Source organism: Dioszegia hungarica, assembly GCF_025882075.1.
Source record: "Dioszegia hungarica strain PDD-24b-2 chromosome Unknown MKK02contig_16, whole genome shotgun sequence".
Classification (NCBI taxonomy): Eukaryota; Fungi; Basidiomycota; class Tremellomycetes; order Tremellales; family Bulleribasidiaceae; genus Dioszegia; species Dioszegia hungarica.
Window position 1 is genome coordinate 1,008,612 of NW_026515773.1, and position 15,205 is coordinate 1,023,816.

Genomic DNA, 15,205 nt, shown 5'->3' on the forward strand with positions numbered 1-15,205 from the left:
CTCGATTGTAGCCTCGAGGAGCATGAGGCGAGACCTATTCAACCGTCAGAGGACGGGCGCGGGCATCGTTAAAGTTCCCGTGTATGAGAAGACATGGACCCTACCCAGATACAGAGCTGGTTTCAGCTGATGGGAATGGTGCTTCCCCTTGGCCTTTGGTCTACATCCTAGTGGTCTCATCCACGATGTGCCTCATTAGCTGCCTTGACCTGAATCTCACGTGCCAGCTACACATTCCTCGCGGTTGACGGCATTTAACATTTAAGCTCAGCTGAAACGCCGCTGGCCTGGGACCAGCCCCCTCTTTTCTATTCTTTCCTGATGTTGGCCTTCTTGCCACACCTCTGATGCCATTCCTCACTCCGCCTGTATACATACTCAACATCATCGCTCCTTCCTTCATCGGCATGGCTCGTGGACACGTGCACAGGAACATCAAGCGGGCGGCCGAGCGGGCGGAAAGGGCTCTCGCTGCCTTCAACGATCCAATCCCACCCCTCCCCGGCTCAGAGCGAAGCGCAGCTCAAGATGTATATCAAATAGGAGAGCTGAGGAGGCGGATCCTCTCCTTCTGTGGCGCTGGCGACCTCATAGGGTTCATGCGGGCGGAGAAGGGGTGCATGAGGGATGTGGCGAGGGTGATCTACTACTCGGTCAAAGTGAGCAAATTTGAAGGCGTACTGAGTGAGAACGAGGTGAGCGCATCTGCTTGATGATGTCGATGAAGTACGCCTGGTCCTGATAATTCAGGAGCGAGACAAGATGTACCACAGCGCAGTCTCGGTCGTTCGGGTCGACAATCACAAAGAGCCTATCTCCGACCACCTCGTCCAACTCGACACGGTGATTCCTCATGTACAACAGCATTTCGCCAATGCTCGGTGGATCGTTTTCGGAGACCGTCGCCAAATGGGTGGTGATGATACGGTAACCGTATCTCTCGACCGGGCCAGCCACAGAAGCGGTGATATCAAGACCAAAACCATCGTCAACTTCTCTCTCACCCATACCCTGACCGCGTTCCCCGACCGCCTAGAACCCATCACATTCCCTCACAGTCCGCCCAAGAACTACTCCCTCCGTCATCGCTTCGACCTCATAATCCCGCGTGATCTTGACCCGAAAGCGCCCGCTGCTCTTGCCTGGGTGCGGAACCTCGGGGACAATGCGTCCCTAGGATATCTGCACAATTGGGCGAGTTTAGGGAAGCTCAAGGTTACCCTCGGCGACCTGGTATCTCTCTACGGGCACCAGGACGCCATCGGGTATCACAGGAGCGATCGGTTGCAGACCATCAGCGCCCGGTACATTGACTCGTACACCATCCCACAATTTCGGTCATTCGCCACCGTGGCGGGCGCCTCCCTGGTCTGCGCAAAGTTCGCTAGCAAATATCGGGGCGACAAAGACGGACTCGGCTTTGACGACCTGCAGACGCTCATCGTCATTGTAAAGGAGCATCTGCCAAACCTCAGCGAGCTGATCATCTCCCTCGCCGGGGTTGAGCACGCCGAGACGGTAGCTCGGACGGCCCTGCACCCAGAAATCCTCTCGGAGAGCGGCAGCATCAAGCGGCTTACTATCTACTGCGCGCCGTATTCTGGTCCACTCTTCGATACCATCCGCAGTCTCGCTCCGGTGCTATATCGTCTGCGGGCGGCAATCAATATCTCACACACGCAGCCAAGTGTATGGGGAGAGAAGCAGCAGACCGATTACATGCGACATCTCCGGGTGTGAGTAACAGCGCTTCTGCCCTTACCCCTTTGGTCTAACGCTGACCATCTAGCCTACCTCCCTACCAGCGCACCCACTTATCTACCGTCTCATTCACTTCCCTCGATGTCACATTCCCCCAATCGGTATCCAAACTCACCTTCGACGCCAGGGGTTACCCCTACCGCCGTGGTCAAGGCAAAGCGGCGAAATGGGCGGAATCAGCGGAAAGCATTCAGTATCGTACATTCACCGACGTCGTACCCTGCATCGGCAACATCGGTGAGGCGGCATCTCAGCTGGAGGGCATCTCACCCACGGCGTCGCAGCCAGAGATGCTGCAAATGTCGTTGCTTCTGCTGGACACGTTACAGGAGGCGAGGATCAAGGCGCAGGAGATGGTGGACGCGGTGCAGAAGCAGGAGGGGGAGGTGCAGCGATACATTAACTCGTTGGTGGCGATGGCGGAGGCGTAGGGTATCGGGAGCAGTAGTATTAGAGGTCCTACATGTGAATATAGCATCGTCAGCACACCACCTATCCGCCATTTGCCACCCAGAACTAACGACAAAGTGCCACTTTCGGAGTTTGTCTGTACTCCGCTCCGCGCCGGCCGGCCCGGCCCGTGCACAGGTGGCAGGCAACTCAGAGATAGAAGGCCTTGTTATCTCCTGTTATCTCCTCTACCTTCAGCCTGTATACTCTTCCGCTCATCATCCTGACTCGCAAGATGTCTGAGGTACAAGAAAAGAAGCAGCGAACGGACCCCGAGCTGGCGGGCGAACCGACCGAGGGAGACGCGATCCCGAAATCACTCACCTCATCGGCCGTCGTCTACGGGGTGGTGGAGATATCGGACCGCATCTTGCGGCTGCTGGAGAAGCGGGAGCTGGTCAGCTTTATGAGGGCAAGCAAGGAAGCTATGGAGCACGCCTCGAGGGTGCTGTACGAGAAGATCAGCTATAGGGTGTATGATCTTGTCCGAAGGGTAGCATCGAAGGTGAGTCGTATCCAGCCCCTTACTGAACCTCTCGCTTATATCTTGTCAGGACAGGCGGAACGTATATCTGTCATCCATCTTGGAAATCAAAGCCGGCTCCAATATGGTACCTCCCAAGCGGCTATGGCCAGCGCTCGATCGCCATCATCACATTCCGGACGGGCCGGATAAGAAGGAGCTCCTTCGAGACTGGCTCAAGGTCTACCATCCATCCGCAATGAAGGTGATCGTGCCATATCTCCGGAGCAGCTGCCCAAGGCTCCGGGTCATCTACTTTGGCCAGCACGTCCGGGGCTACGTGGACCGGGAGGCATGGACGGTGCGCTGTCAGAAACCGCGATTAGCTGCGACACCGGGCTCGGGATCTGCCGTGTTTTTCACAGACGACACTCACGGCCATATCGACATTTATCGGACCCTCACCTTCACTTTGGCGCGCAGCCCTCCTGCTACTATCAGTGCACCCCCGCCCCCCTCGGAAGGCTACACCACCACACTCCACTTCAACCTCCGGCTCACACCTGCTCTACCTCCAGACGTTCCGTTGTACAACCAATGGCTGAAGGCTTTGCGCGAGGACCCACAGTTCGCGGAGCACCTCTATCGTCTCGTGGATACATCAGACCTCCCCATCGGTCTCGCCGATCTCACTCGGCTTGCCCAGGGCCAAAAGGACGCTCGCCTGGAATTCCAGCTGGGGCACGTGATCGCCCCAGCTCTCCGTCCCTGGGCGGTACGTGACCTACAAAGCTTTGCAGCGGTCGCGCCGGGAACTCTTCGGACGCTCATTCTTGGCCAGACGGACGTATTCGGCGGCGAAGCCGCTGGCTCATCATTTGACGATCTACCCCAAATCATGGCAACGGTCACCACGTCTCTACCCAGCCTGGCTACCCTCCGGTTCCATCTCATTGGCATCGAAAACGCGGAAACGGTCTGCGGCGGCCTCTTATCTTCAACCACCCTCATCACGCACGGCTCGCTCAGCGACCTCACCATCACCTCGATGCCACTCCCTACCCCGCTTTCCGATACTTTACGCTACCTCTCTTCGTTTTGCAGACGGGACGGAACTGTCACCATATCCCGTCTAGGCTCAGACACCTGGTCCCGCGAGGCGCAGTATGCCTACCAGGCATACCTCCAATTGTGGGTCTTGCAGCTTGTGTCCATTTAGAGCACATCGCTGACAGCTGCAGACAGGACGAGCATAGGCGTCGGCACCTCGGGAATGTCAACTTCGCCCGCCTAGATATCTTCGATCCAGCAAACCTCCCCGATCTTACCTATGACCAAGAGGGCCGACCAAATCGGCTACGAGAAGTCAAGGCGGACAAGTGGACAGAGCAAGCCGCGGCGATCAAGCAGGCGAGCATCGAGGCTCTGGCAGGATTGACCCAATTTACCGAGGGGAGCAAGACATTCCAAGAGTCGTCGCGCCTGCCGGCTGGGCGGAACGTCCTGTATCGAGAAGCTCGGCAGCTCCGGGAATTCGCGTCGTATGCCGAGTTCAAAGCGGTTCAAGCAGCCTCCTTGGCCCAGCAGGTTCGGGCGGACATACAACACTTTATGGACTCGGTCATACCGGCAATGCCAGAGGATGCGCAGGATGAACCCCTTCTACTCGGAACCCTCGCGGATACCTCGACCGGCGCTGCGCATGCCTCTGCGTCATCATCATCTACACACTCGGAGCAGGACTCGGAATCGGGGGAGTCGGCTGCGGACGCCGAGTCTGAGGCGGAAGAGGAGGTATCCATGGACTAGTATGGCGAATCCTTTTTTGGTGGATCTGTATAAGAGGCGTGACAGTGGTATCTGCTAAGCATGCAACATTAGATGGGAGCGTGGTTCAAAGGGTGATATCGGTGATGAGCGGCGGCATACGGGCTGTGTCCCACTTTTGGTAGGGGTTACGGCCTGGGCGGGTTTGCCTCCCAAGGGCTCATCGTGTACTACGCGCGAACAACCCCATCTCAGCATGACCCTCTGCGTGCGCACTGGCTGGGAACTCGAGAGACTGCAGCTGGCAAACTGCTGCGCCATGATGAGAGCCACTCGTGGAGTTCAACGCGAACTCCGTAGACCCAGCTTGCTCGTGCGACGCGATTTGGCCGCTTTTGATGCTGTCTTTCCCCTCTATCTCTTCCCCACCCTCACTGGCTCTCATTATGCCCATCACAAGGAGCAGCAGGCGACGCGTCGTCGCGGATGACGCGTCGGTGAGTGAGCAGACTTTGGAGGTGGCCGCGGCTCCGCCATCCCCCTCGCGCTCGGCGGGCCAAGTCGTTTTTGGGGTGGTGGAGATCAGAGATCGCATATTGCGACTGCTGGACGACGCGGAGTTGTTCAAAGTCATGAGGATGGAGCGTGGTGTGGTGGAACACGTCGCTCGAGTGCTATACGCAAGCGTCAGTTATGAGGGGTTCAATTGCTTGTGGAGGACAAGGGACAATGTAAGCGGACGGTCGCCGATAGCCTTTGCGATTTGTAGCTGACCTACCTCAGACCAGGCGGGAGGCCTACCTTTCGAGCATCACAGCTATTGACTGTCGCCCTAGACTCGACCTACCAATTGGAATCTGGACGGCGCTCGACCTCACTCGCCGGCTGAAGGGCCACGATGTCCAGGCCTGGCTAAAAGTCTGGCGGCCGGAGGTCTTCAGCGCTCTGGTCCCCTACCTACGGACACACTGCCCTCGGCTACGCGTTATCCGCTTCGGGACCGATCTTGGCGACCAAGCGTTCGGGCCCGACTCCCGGTTGTGTACTGCCAGCCGGCGGATGCGGCCGGGATCCTTGGTCATATCGACTTTCATCGCACGCGCGCCTTCTCCCTATCTCAGCTGCCACCCACCTCCTCCTCTTTTCAACGCCCGCAATCGCCCGTCCCGGGCTACACCATGCGACTGCTTGTCAATCTCAAGCTTGAGCCTGCTTTTCCCTCCTCCGGCGCGGCGAAAGCCGACGAATGGCTCGCAGCCCTGCGGAACGATCTGCCCTGTCACCTGCACCGCACTGTCAGCACAGCTGATCTCCCGATCAGTCTCGCGGACTGTGCTCTGATCATCCAGCGTCAGCGCGACGCTGGACTCGAGGACAGCATAGGGCACATCATTGCTCCTGCTCTTCTACCATGGTCGGTCTGGGACCTGCAAAGCTTTGCTGCTGCTGCGGGCCCCGGGGCGGCCGCAGTACAGACCATCGTGTCCGGTCGTTCTACAAGACGGCAGCAAGCGGACTTCAGGCTTTCGTTCGGCGATCTACCCTTCATCAAGGCGGTCATCTCGTCTTCCCTCACCTCCCTGCTCAACCTCGCAGTCTATCTCAAGGGCGGCGAGACTGTTGAAGAGGTCTGCGGAAACCTCCTCTCGTCCAATACCCTCATCAACCACGGTCCTCTCCGGAAATTTACCATCCATACCGCCCGCCACCGCTCCCCTCCATTCAACACATTGCGTTACTTGTCATCGTTCTGCCAAGCGGGGGCATCAATACACATCTCCAGGCATCGCTCGTCTGATTGGGACCGCAAGGCTCAGCATAAATTTGTCCGTTATCTACAATCGTGAGTCCGATCGCTGGCTAAGGTGGACGTTGCTTACAGGCCTGCAGAGCATCTCGGTCTTCACGTCTCCACCTCGGTAAGGTCGACTTCGGAGACCTCGATGTCTTCCAGCCGGGTCACGTCAATGAGCTCATCTATGACCGCGATGGTCAGCCGAAGCGTCGTCGGGAGGCTAAAGCCGAGGCTTGGCAAGCGCAAATCGGGACGGCCCGGAGGGACATATCAAACATCAACGAACCAACCTTGGATTCCCGGCTCTTCGACGTTGCCAAAGAAATGTCAACACTTCAAAGACGTCTGCCGCACTGCGTCAACTAGGCAGGAGATGATGAGGGCTGCTCACGAATTGTCTTGCAAAGCGGAGGCGGCCAAACGCAGGGCGGAAAAAGCCGTTTGGGCGATTAGCGACGTGGCTTGGGACATGGAGGAATTCATCAACGCGGTGGAGGTCGCGGAGGAGATCGAAGCGGAAGGTGATACGGTGTATGAGGAATCCTCGTCCGATGAGGACGCTTCGTCGTCCTCTGCCTCTTCGGATTCAGAGTCAGAGTCAGAGTCGGAGTCGGAGTCAGAGTCAGAGTCAGATTCGGGTCCAGACTAGGACTCGGCGTCCGAGTCAGACTGAGGGGAATTGTGCAGTGAGACAGACTCAGTCCGTGTCGAGAGCACAGGCGCAAGCTGATAGCACAGTGGCATACCGACAGAGGCTCTCCCCGAGATGTCATAGTATTCCCGCCTACCGTCAGATTGACATCATACGTGGAGGTCGTCAGTTTGATCTGCCGAATTGGGCATGAGAAGGTCAACCTGTCTTAGCAATCGTCAGGGGGATCGGTCATTTTGGGGTGGACGGGGATTGTGCTACAAGCGTAGTACTCGTCCCGTAAGCGAGATCCGTCAGGGAGTCAGTTTTTCAAGGGTATGTCCTCGAATACCAAGACTCATGAGAAAAAGATATAAGGTGGGGCAAGAAGCGTTCAACTTTCCCCCATCTCTCTCATCTCACTCTCCACACCCACCACACCTCCCACATCCACATCCACATCCACAACCCCCTTGCTCAAAATGGCCAAGTCCAAGTCCACCGCCAGATCCATCCCCCAGAAACGCGCTGCGTCCCCGCGCCGTCGCTCGCCTTCTCCGCTACCTCCTTCGAGGGCATCGAGGACGTCTCCACTGATGCGGCCATCGACGCCGACATCAACGCCTCCGAGGTCGCCGCCGCCGCTCCCGCCGCTGATGCCCCCACATCATCTCCTCCCGCCGCAGCTGGTCCAGCTACTGCTCCTTCGTCCACCGCCAACGCTACCGGCCCCGGGAACGCCTCAACTGCAACCCCTCCCGCCCTCCAAACCGCCGCAGTCATCACTTCCCCCACCAACAACTCGGGGTTGTTCCTCGGTCATGCCAGTCAAGGTGCCAGCCCCGCCGTCGGAGGCATACCCATCCCCACCGACGTAGCCCAGATCAGCCAGTAAGTCCCACTCCCACTCACTTGTAGTCCATTATACACATGCTGACCCTCAGTCTTATGCAAACCGTTCGTGCCAGTCCTCTCCACCCAGCCAACATGGGTGCCCGGTCCTTGAGCTTCGAGAAGGCGGGTAAGGGGCCGGGGTACGGCTTCGGGATGGTCATGGAGGATGGAGAGGCCGCTGTAGGTCTTATCGATCTGTGATAGTGTGGTCTGGGGCACAAGCTAATATCATCAGCAATTTGTCTTGAGTCTCAAGCTCCTCCAGTCGTTCCTCGTTCACCGCCCAACCTCGCAATACGCCACATGGTCTCTTACGGGTACTGGGTCCGGTGTCAACGTCGCCGATCACTCACCGGGTCTTGAGGCGCTCCAAGGCGGTGTCGAAGGTATCGACAACGGAGAGCGGCCTATTCATCCGTGAGTTGTTCCTGTGCTTCTATCGTATGCGCTGATCTGTCAGTAAGAGCACCCATGGTGATATATTCTTCAAGGCTGATGTCCCTAAGGGGGATGTCGAGGCGGCCAAGATGGCGGGGGAAAATTTGTGAGTCTATATTCCCCTCATCCCTTTCCACACCCGTGCTCCCCTTGATCTACACCCTCCTCCCTCGATCATACGCTATCCCTCTTCTATCTTGTCCTTCCACCATTACTACATCTCGCTAGCACCCCGCTGACGAATCAGGACCTTCCCGAATGTCTACGACGCCACGGGCCTCACTAGTCTCAACGGTTCGCCCCTCCTCACCAACCGCGCGCTCCTTCAAAATGGTCCCGACGTCGCCGTGGTCTTTTCCGCCAAGGTCTGGAAGGGGGATGGGATCACACCGTTCAAAGGCGGCCGGACTCACCGCGGTGGTAGCCCGGAGGGGTGGAGCGTGTCGTACGGCCTTATCTCTCACTTCCTGATTGGATACTCCGCTGGTGGCGGTTCGTCCGAGGCGGTGGCTACTCCCAAGAAGCACAAGGCGATCTAGTTGTAGTGGCTAGACAGCTTGAAGTGGGGAATTGAATAATGCATCGTGTGACCCTATTTAATACTTTCGATCCATGATGACGTGTTACACGTTACCCACCTGACCACTGCGGACGTCTTGGCTTCGGACGGCCGCTACTGGATCCTCGGCACTCCTTTCCGCCCTTCTTGCCTTTGCGTTGCCTATAGACCGAGCAGCTAGCAGTCGTCATGTCATTCTTCAGCCATCGCGACGAACCCCCTCCATCCGTTCAACCCCTTGTGGTCGGCTCAGCGGCTACGCCCGCTCCCCGCTCAGCCGGCGCGAAGCTATGGGGAAACCCGTATGTCCGGCAGCAAATCCTTCGCTTGCTGGACCAGGATGATCAGGCGCGGTGTATGACCGTCGCGCGGATGGGGATGTTTGATGTCTCGACGCTCATCTATCGAGATGCACGGGCGAAGAATCTTGGAACTTTCAAAGACTCGGCAAATGTGAGTCTGTCGCCTAGAGCGGAGTGGCAGAGTTCTCCTTGCCTCCTGTTTGGTGATCTCGCTGAATCCAGCAGGACCGATACAAGATGTATCTATCGTCTGTTCGGAATCTCTACATCGACCACAGCCACACTCTGGTCCGCTGCATGGATGCTCTTGGCGAGAGGGAGGATCCCGAGCCAGCCCAGGAGGAAGCCTCGCCTTTCACCGAGGCGGACGTCCGGACCAAACTCTTGGCTCCTATACAGAAGAGCTGCCCCAACCTCCGGTCCCTACGGGTATCATAGGACCAAGCGACGGACGGGAACTTCATCCTCTTCCATCTCGACCCCGCAACGCCGTCCTCGGTCTCACCTGGCGTTGACCGTCACCCCCTCCACATCGACGTCGTCGACACACCATACCGCTACGGCTTGAGCCGCGTAACAAAACGGATCGTCAATCCCTTCGTCTCGTCAGACACCATGATCATACGCTATCGGTGCAATCTGGTGATTGATGATCGGGACGGCTTCGAGCGGCACAGATGGATTCCCCTGCTCGCGGACTACCCCTCCCTCGCCAATCTTCATCGCAGCTCAATTTCGACACTGTGCCCGTCGCGCTCGAGGACCTCGTCTCCATATACGAGGCTCAAACCGCCGCGGGTCATACGGATCGGCTACAGACTATCGAGGCGCCCAAGATCATTCCCTACGATCTGGAGGCGTTCCGCAGCTTCAGCAAGATTGCGTCCACATCTTTGGTCCACCTCATGCTCGGCCGGGAGTACCAGATGGGTGTCCGCATCTCTGCGATGGACCTCCTTGGTTTGAGCGACATCATCAAGTCTTCGCTACCCAATCTCACCACACTGTCCTTCGCTATGCACGATGTCGAGGCGGCGGAAGCTGTTTGCGGGGGGTGGCTGGAGGCGGACGCGCTCGAGCTGGAAGGCAGTATCTTACAGCTAGAGATCTTCACCCGGGCAAAGGCGACTCCGCTATATAGCACCCTCCGCTTCCTCGCGAGGTGTACACGTCGGGACGCGGGGATCAAGGTGACTCCTAAGGAGGAGCATGTCGGCTCTGGGGGATGGTATGACGATGGCTCTGGGGAGTGGTATGACGGGGAGGGGCAGACGATGTGGGGCTTTAAAATCCTAAATGCTTATCTTCGCTACCTTCGCAGGTGTGTTATAAGGCTTCTGTTCGATCGATGGGTACCGAGCTGATATACCACAGACAGCCGGCTGAACGGCGTCGCTACCTTGCCACTGTCAACTTCCGCGACGAGCTCGACATAACCGCCCCTGAGCAAGTCCTGACCCTCACATACCGCGAGGATGGCCGACCGACGCGCAGACTCGGTACTCAGGCGGCAGGCTGGGGGAGGCTCACGACTGAGCTCAATGCTCATACGCGGGATAATCTCGTCAACGATCTGCAGGACGGTGTGGCGGAATTTATTGATGCAGCGAGGACCTTTCAAGGGGTCGTTGGAGATCGGAGCTCAGCGTCTGATCTCTTGGCGGGCATCAAGGAGTTGCTGGCTGCGACGGAAAGGGCGGAGAGAATGACGCGGAGGATGACGCTAGTCGAGACTGTGGTTACGAGGATCAGGGCTGAGGCTGAGGAGATGAAGATGCTTTTGGGGGACGATGACGAGGTGGACGAGATGCTGGAGGATGATTGAAAAAGCTCGTGTAGTCAGACGTTGTCATTATCTGCTTGGTATTTATCTTGTACTGAGCTAGCTGTGTCGCAATCTCATAGGTATACTCCGTTGTAGATTACCCTGGGCAGGCAGGTGCAGTGACTTCAATGAGCACACATCATGCTGCATCAACACCATACCACCTCTCGGAGTCACTTCCGACGGAAGCGCGTCCATCATCGCGCAGTGCACACCTCTTTTTGCTCTGCCATCTGCTCCTCGAGCTTATTGCCCGCTTCGACTCCCCGCCCACAGACAGGTCGTACCTCTTTCCATATGTCATCATACGGAGCGGATGACACGCGTGAAGGGGTCAAAGCGCCCGCCGGGTCGCCTCTTTCCGCACCGCAGATGATCCGCTCGGCCGCGCGGGAGGCATACCAGAACGGCTACGTGCGGTATCGGATCCTGCAATACGTCGGGCAGGCTGGACTAGCACGATGTGCGAGGGTGGATAAGGCGGGGATGTATGACGCTATCAGGGTGCTGTATGATGTTGTACCGGCGGCGCGAAATGAGTCTTTAAAGGAGCTTCCGGAGGTGAGTCATGCACGACGGCCGCCGTCCTGCGCGGAAGCGACATCACGCTGAAACACACAGGCAAGGCGCAAGCTATACCTCGCTGCAGTTGCCGAAGTCCATCACACCTCGGTCGGAGACTACATTCGCGCCGCAGTCTTCCTTCGCGGGAAACCGCTCGTCACGGAGGAAGGAGCAGCAGCGGACGAAATCCGGGAGAAACGCATTCGGCCATTCCTGCGGGACTGCCCAAACCTGCGCAGAGTGCGGATCGTCCAACCCCAGGCCAAGGATCAGGAGCCGGGATGCATACTCGTACACGTCAAAGGGGTCACCGAAGCCGATCTCGACCAGAGGCAGCTCGATCTAGACGTCGTGCTACCGCTGTCCTTCTATGATGAGGAATTGCCGGAAGCGATCACGTGCCCCATCATCCACAAGAGGTACAACATCCTTCGGTTCCGGTTCAACTTGCGGATCAAGTCGGACGAAGGCTGGTACAATAACGCCATTGCAGAACGGTGGAACGTGTTACTACGGGACAGTCCGTCCCTCGTCAATCTTGACACACGGCTGGTCATCGAGGGCGCTCCGGTGTCTCTCGAAAGCATCACTTCCATCTGCTCTCGACTGCGGTCGTCGGGCGAGCCGGATCGCCTCTGCGCCATCATCGCAACGCATTGCGCTCCCTGGGCTATCGACGCGTTTACCGCTTTCGCCAGCATCGCGCCGGCGACCCTACGCAATCTCACCCTGGCGGGGCACGAGGGATATCAGGCGTCGGCGCTGTCGGCTAGTGATCTACCTTCGCTCATCGATTCGATTCGCGGCAATCTGCCAAACCTACATGTCTTGGTGATAACAATGCTGGACTAGCACCAGGACGTGGGGGACGCAGAGGAGTTGTGCAAAGGGTGGTTGAAGAGGGATACGCTGGAACAGAGGGGTCCAGTCAGGGATCTCACCATCATCAGCGGCCAGTTCACCTTTCGGACTCCGGTACCATTCAACACATTGCGGTACCTGTGCAATCTCACGCGGAAGGGCGCCAAGATCCGCCTCGTCAACCGTTGGGACTCTTCGTCTTTGTATGGCGATGATCTCTCAAACCTGCTTCTTCATCTTCGAAGGTAAGTCGCCTCCATCCTTCTCATCAGTACGGGCTGATGCTGGTAGGCAATCTCGGTCTCGCCGCAGATACTTATCCACCGTCGACTTTGTCCAATCTTTACAGGCGACCTCGGCGGAAGAGGTGATGGAGGTGGGGTATGATGATAGGGGACGTCCAGAGCGTCGGCTCGTGACGCAGGCGGTAGAATGGGTGAATATGGCGGCGGATCTCGACGAGACGACGCGCGATGACCTTCTTCCCAATCTCGAGGTCATAGTGGCCGACTTCCTCGAAGCGACCACCCATTTCCAAGGCGTCTCGACTACCGCCCGGCCCGCTGAGATGCTGAGCGGACTTTTCGATCTACGGGCGGCGGTCTACAAGGCGGCGATGGTTGCAGAGCGGCTGGAGCAGGTGTTTAATACTATGGCGACGGTACATTCGGCGATTGAGGATTTTCAGAAGCGGCTGACGCCCGGTGAAGGAGGTGGGAATGATTCGGACGAGAACGAGGTTTGACAGGAAGGGGAGGTGGTCGAGAGGGAGACTGAGGACGAGGGGAAGAGACCGAAATTTCTGCTGATTGTGGACCGGAAAAGGAAAAGTAGATCAGTGTCTACTCAGGCTCAAGATCTATTTGTGATAGACAATCCGATGGACTAGTCAGTACACATCAGGTACCTTAGGAGGTGCATGCAGCGTTGCTATGTCAATATTCCGGCACGTCCTTATTACATTGCGCCTTGCCTCTTTAGACCCGTCGGCTTCCCTCCCGAAGCCGACCCCTCACCACTTCCTACAGAGACAGAACCCAGTCCTTCAGACCTCTCAATACGCGCTGCCCACGAGGCTTAACGTGGCCTGGGTCCCGCCTCCGTCTCTAGTATCCGACAGAGACTGGTGTGGATTCCCAGCCTCTCCCCGCGCCCTATAACGCATGACCTCATTCCCAGTGCGCCCATCTCTCCAGCCCCGTCGGTCTGCCTCCCGCTGCTAGACCCCTGACCACCTCTTCTGCCGACAAGACACAGTCATTTACCCCGACTCCGCCATATCCATTCCCCACCAGGCTCACCCTGCCCTGCACTCCGCTCCCATCTCCAGCATCCGACAGGTAGTGGTGCAGCTCCCTCAGCCTCCCACCATGACCTGTAAGATACGTCGGGATACAGTCTTTCTGGATCTGTGGGATGGCGATGAGCGGCTTGGCGTCCTTGAGTACCGGAAAGACCCGGTGTAGGTGCTCGAGTGCCGGCTGGACCAACTCCTCTGCGCTAGCAGGCGGCGAGACCGTCCGTCCCTCCGATACGGGATAGCTAGACCACCACGGTCCGCCCATCATCATGGTCAACTTGGTGACTTTGCCTTCGACCGCCAGGTCGTCATTCCCAGGTACGGCTGTCGAGTCGAAGATGACGCCCAGGATACCTTCGGGGTTGAGCGATGTAGGGGAGCGGGGGACGAGGTAGCCAAAGCCGGCTGGGTGGATGCGGGCGGGTGGAAGGGGATAGACGAGGTTGAGAACCCCGACGGTAGTGTATGTGTTGTAGAGTAGGTGGGGGAGATATGGGAGGAGAGTCGAGAGGGTAGGGGGAGCGAGAGCTGAGATGAGGTGTGAGGTGTGGAAGCTTGACGTGGGGGTGATCATCTGCAGGTCAGCTGCGAACCTTGGGTATCCTTTCAGTCACGTACCTTTAAACCCTCGCGACTTGGTTCCACGTCCGTCGCGACCTCGCCCATCCGCATCTCGACCCCTCTTCTCCGAACTTCCCGGTCCAGCCTCGCTGTCAAAGTCCCCAGCCCACCCTGGAGTCCGTACAGACTCCACTTCTCCCTACTCTTGCCCAAAACCCCCAGATCCGCCCACTCCCGCTTCTCCTCCTCCTTGTCCGCTTTGCTCTTCGTCCCTCTTAGCATTCCCAGGATTAGACTCCCCGCCTTGCTCTCCGCGTCCCACATACTGGGGAAAGCGGCCCGCACGGACAGCCTCCTCGAGTCTGTGGCGTAGATACCGTGTACCATCGCCGAGATCATATTTTCTGCAATGCCCGGGCCGAGACGGCGGCGGATGAACGAGTCGACCGACTCATCATGGACTGACGGTGGTGGACGAGATTTAAAGGGCTCGGCCAGAGCGGACGGGAGGAGACCGCGCAGAAGGGGCGGTTGTCGGCCTCCGATGGATAGGAGGGACGAGGGGAGCTTCGTCAGGGTTTTGGTGGTAGGATCGAGCAGGAAACGGTTCTTTGCTGCCGGTGATGATAGTGATACCGGTATGATAGCGTCCTCTAAGTCTAGATCTCTAATCTGGATGGTCAGCAGAGCGCGGGCCAGGCCTGGATTGACTAACCAATTTCAGCATGCCAGCAGCGCCGGCACTACCTCTCGGTCTGATACTCCTCGGACCACTCTCTAGCGTGACCTCTCCTTTTACATCCTCGCCGTCTTCATCCTTGAAAGCCACGGGATGTCGCGATGACCCCACCCACCCTCCAGCTCGGGAGCTCTTGTCGAGGATGGTGATTTTGGTCGCGGGGAGAGCTTGCGATAAGCGAAAAGCGGTGACAAGCCCGGTGAGGCCGGCTCCTAGGATCGTCACATGCTTGGGAGAGGCCATGAGTCGGTGGTGGCTGTCTTGTTGCAGCTTGTTGAATGACAATGTCAAGAGG

General features: G+C 57.8%; 4 protein-coding genes across 4 annotated transcripts; 3 read left to right on the plus strand and 1 right to left on the minus strand.

The window, feature by feature from the left end:
• Positions 1-407: 407 nt before the first annotated feature.
• Positions 408-2,192, plus strand: MKK02DRAFT_28577 (uncharacterized protein; the record flags this gene model as incomplete). Its single annotated transcript, XM_053087594.1, has 3 exons — positions 408-695; positions 751-1,736; positions 1,790-2,192. The coding sequence occupies 3 exons, from the start codon at positions 408-410 to the stop codon at positions 2,190-2,192; spliced, it is 1,677 nt and encodes a 558-aa protein (XP_052943592.1).
• Positions 2,193-2,446: 254 nt separating this feature from the next.
• Positions 2,447-8,738, plus strand: MKK02DRAFT_38475 (uncharacterized protein; the record flags this gene model as incomplete). Its single annotated transcript, XM_053090119.1, has 11 exons — positions 2,447-2,716; positions 2,766-3,865; positions 3,916-4,468; positions 5,494-5,736; positions 5,791-6,284; positions 6,332-6,432; positions 7,359-7,758; positions 7,812-7,941; positions 7,997-8,178; positions 8,222-8,305; positions 8,447-8,738. The coding sequence occupies 11 exons, from the start codon at positions 2,447-2,449 to the stop codon at positions 8,736-8,738; spliced, it is 3,849 nt and encodes a 1,282-aa protein (XP_052943593.1).
• Positions 8,739-8,947: 209 nt separating this feature from the next.
• Positions 8,948-12,301, plus strand: MKK02DRAFT_28580 (uncharacterized protein; the record flags this gene model as incomplete). Its single annotated transcript, XM_053087595.1, has 6 exons — positions 8,948-9,211; positions 9,286-9,489; positions 9,789-10,381; positions 10,435-10,858; positions 11,075-11,446; positions 11,507-12,301. The coding sequence occupies 6 exons, from the start codon at positions 8,948-8,950 to the stop codon at positions 12,299-12,301; spliced, it is 2,652 nt and encodes an 883-aa protein (XP_052943594.1).
• A 1,178-nt stretch (positions 12,302-13,479) lies between these two features.
• On the minus strand, positions 13,480-15,153 carry MKK02DRAFT_18061 (putative Protoporphyrinogen oxidase; the record flags this gene model as incomplete). Its single annotated transcript, XM_053085884.1, has 3 exons — positions 13,480-14,195; positions 14,237-14,843; positions 14,887-15,153. 3 exons carry the CDS (start codon positions 15,151-15,153, stop codon positions 13,480-13,482), a joined length of 1,590 nt encoding a protein of 529 aa, XP_052943595.1.
• Positions 15,154-15,205: the final 52 nt, after the last annotated feature.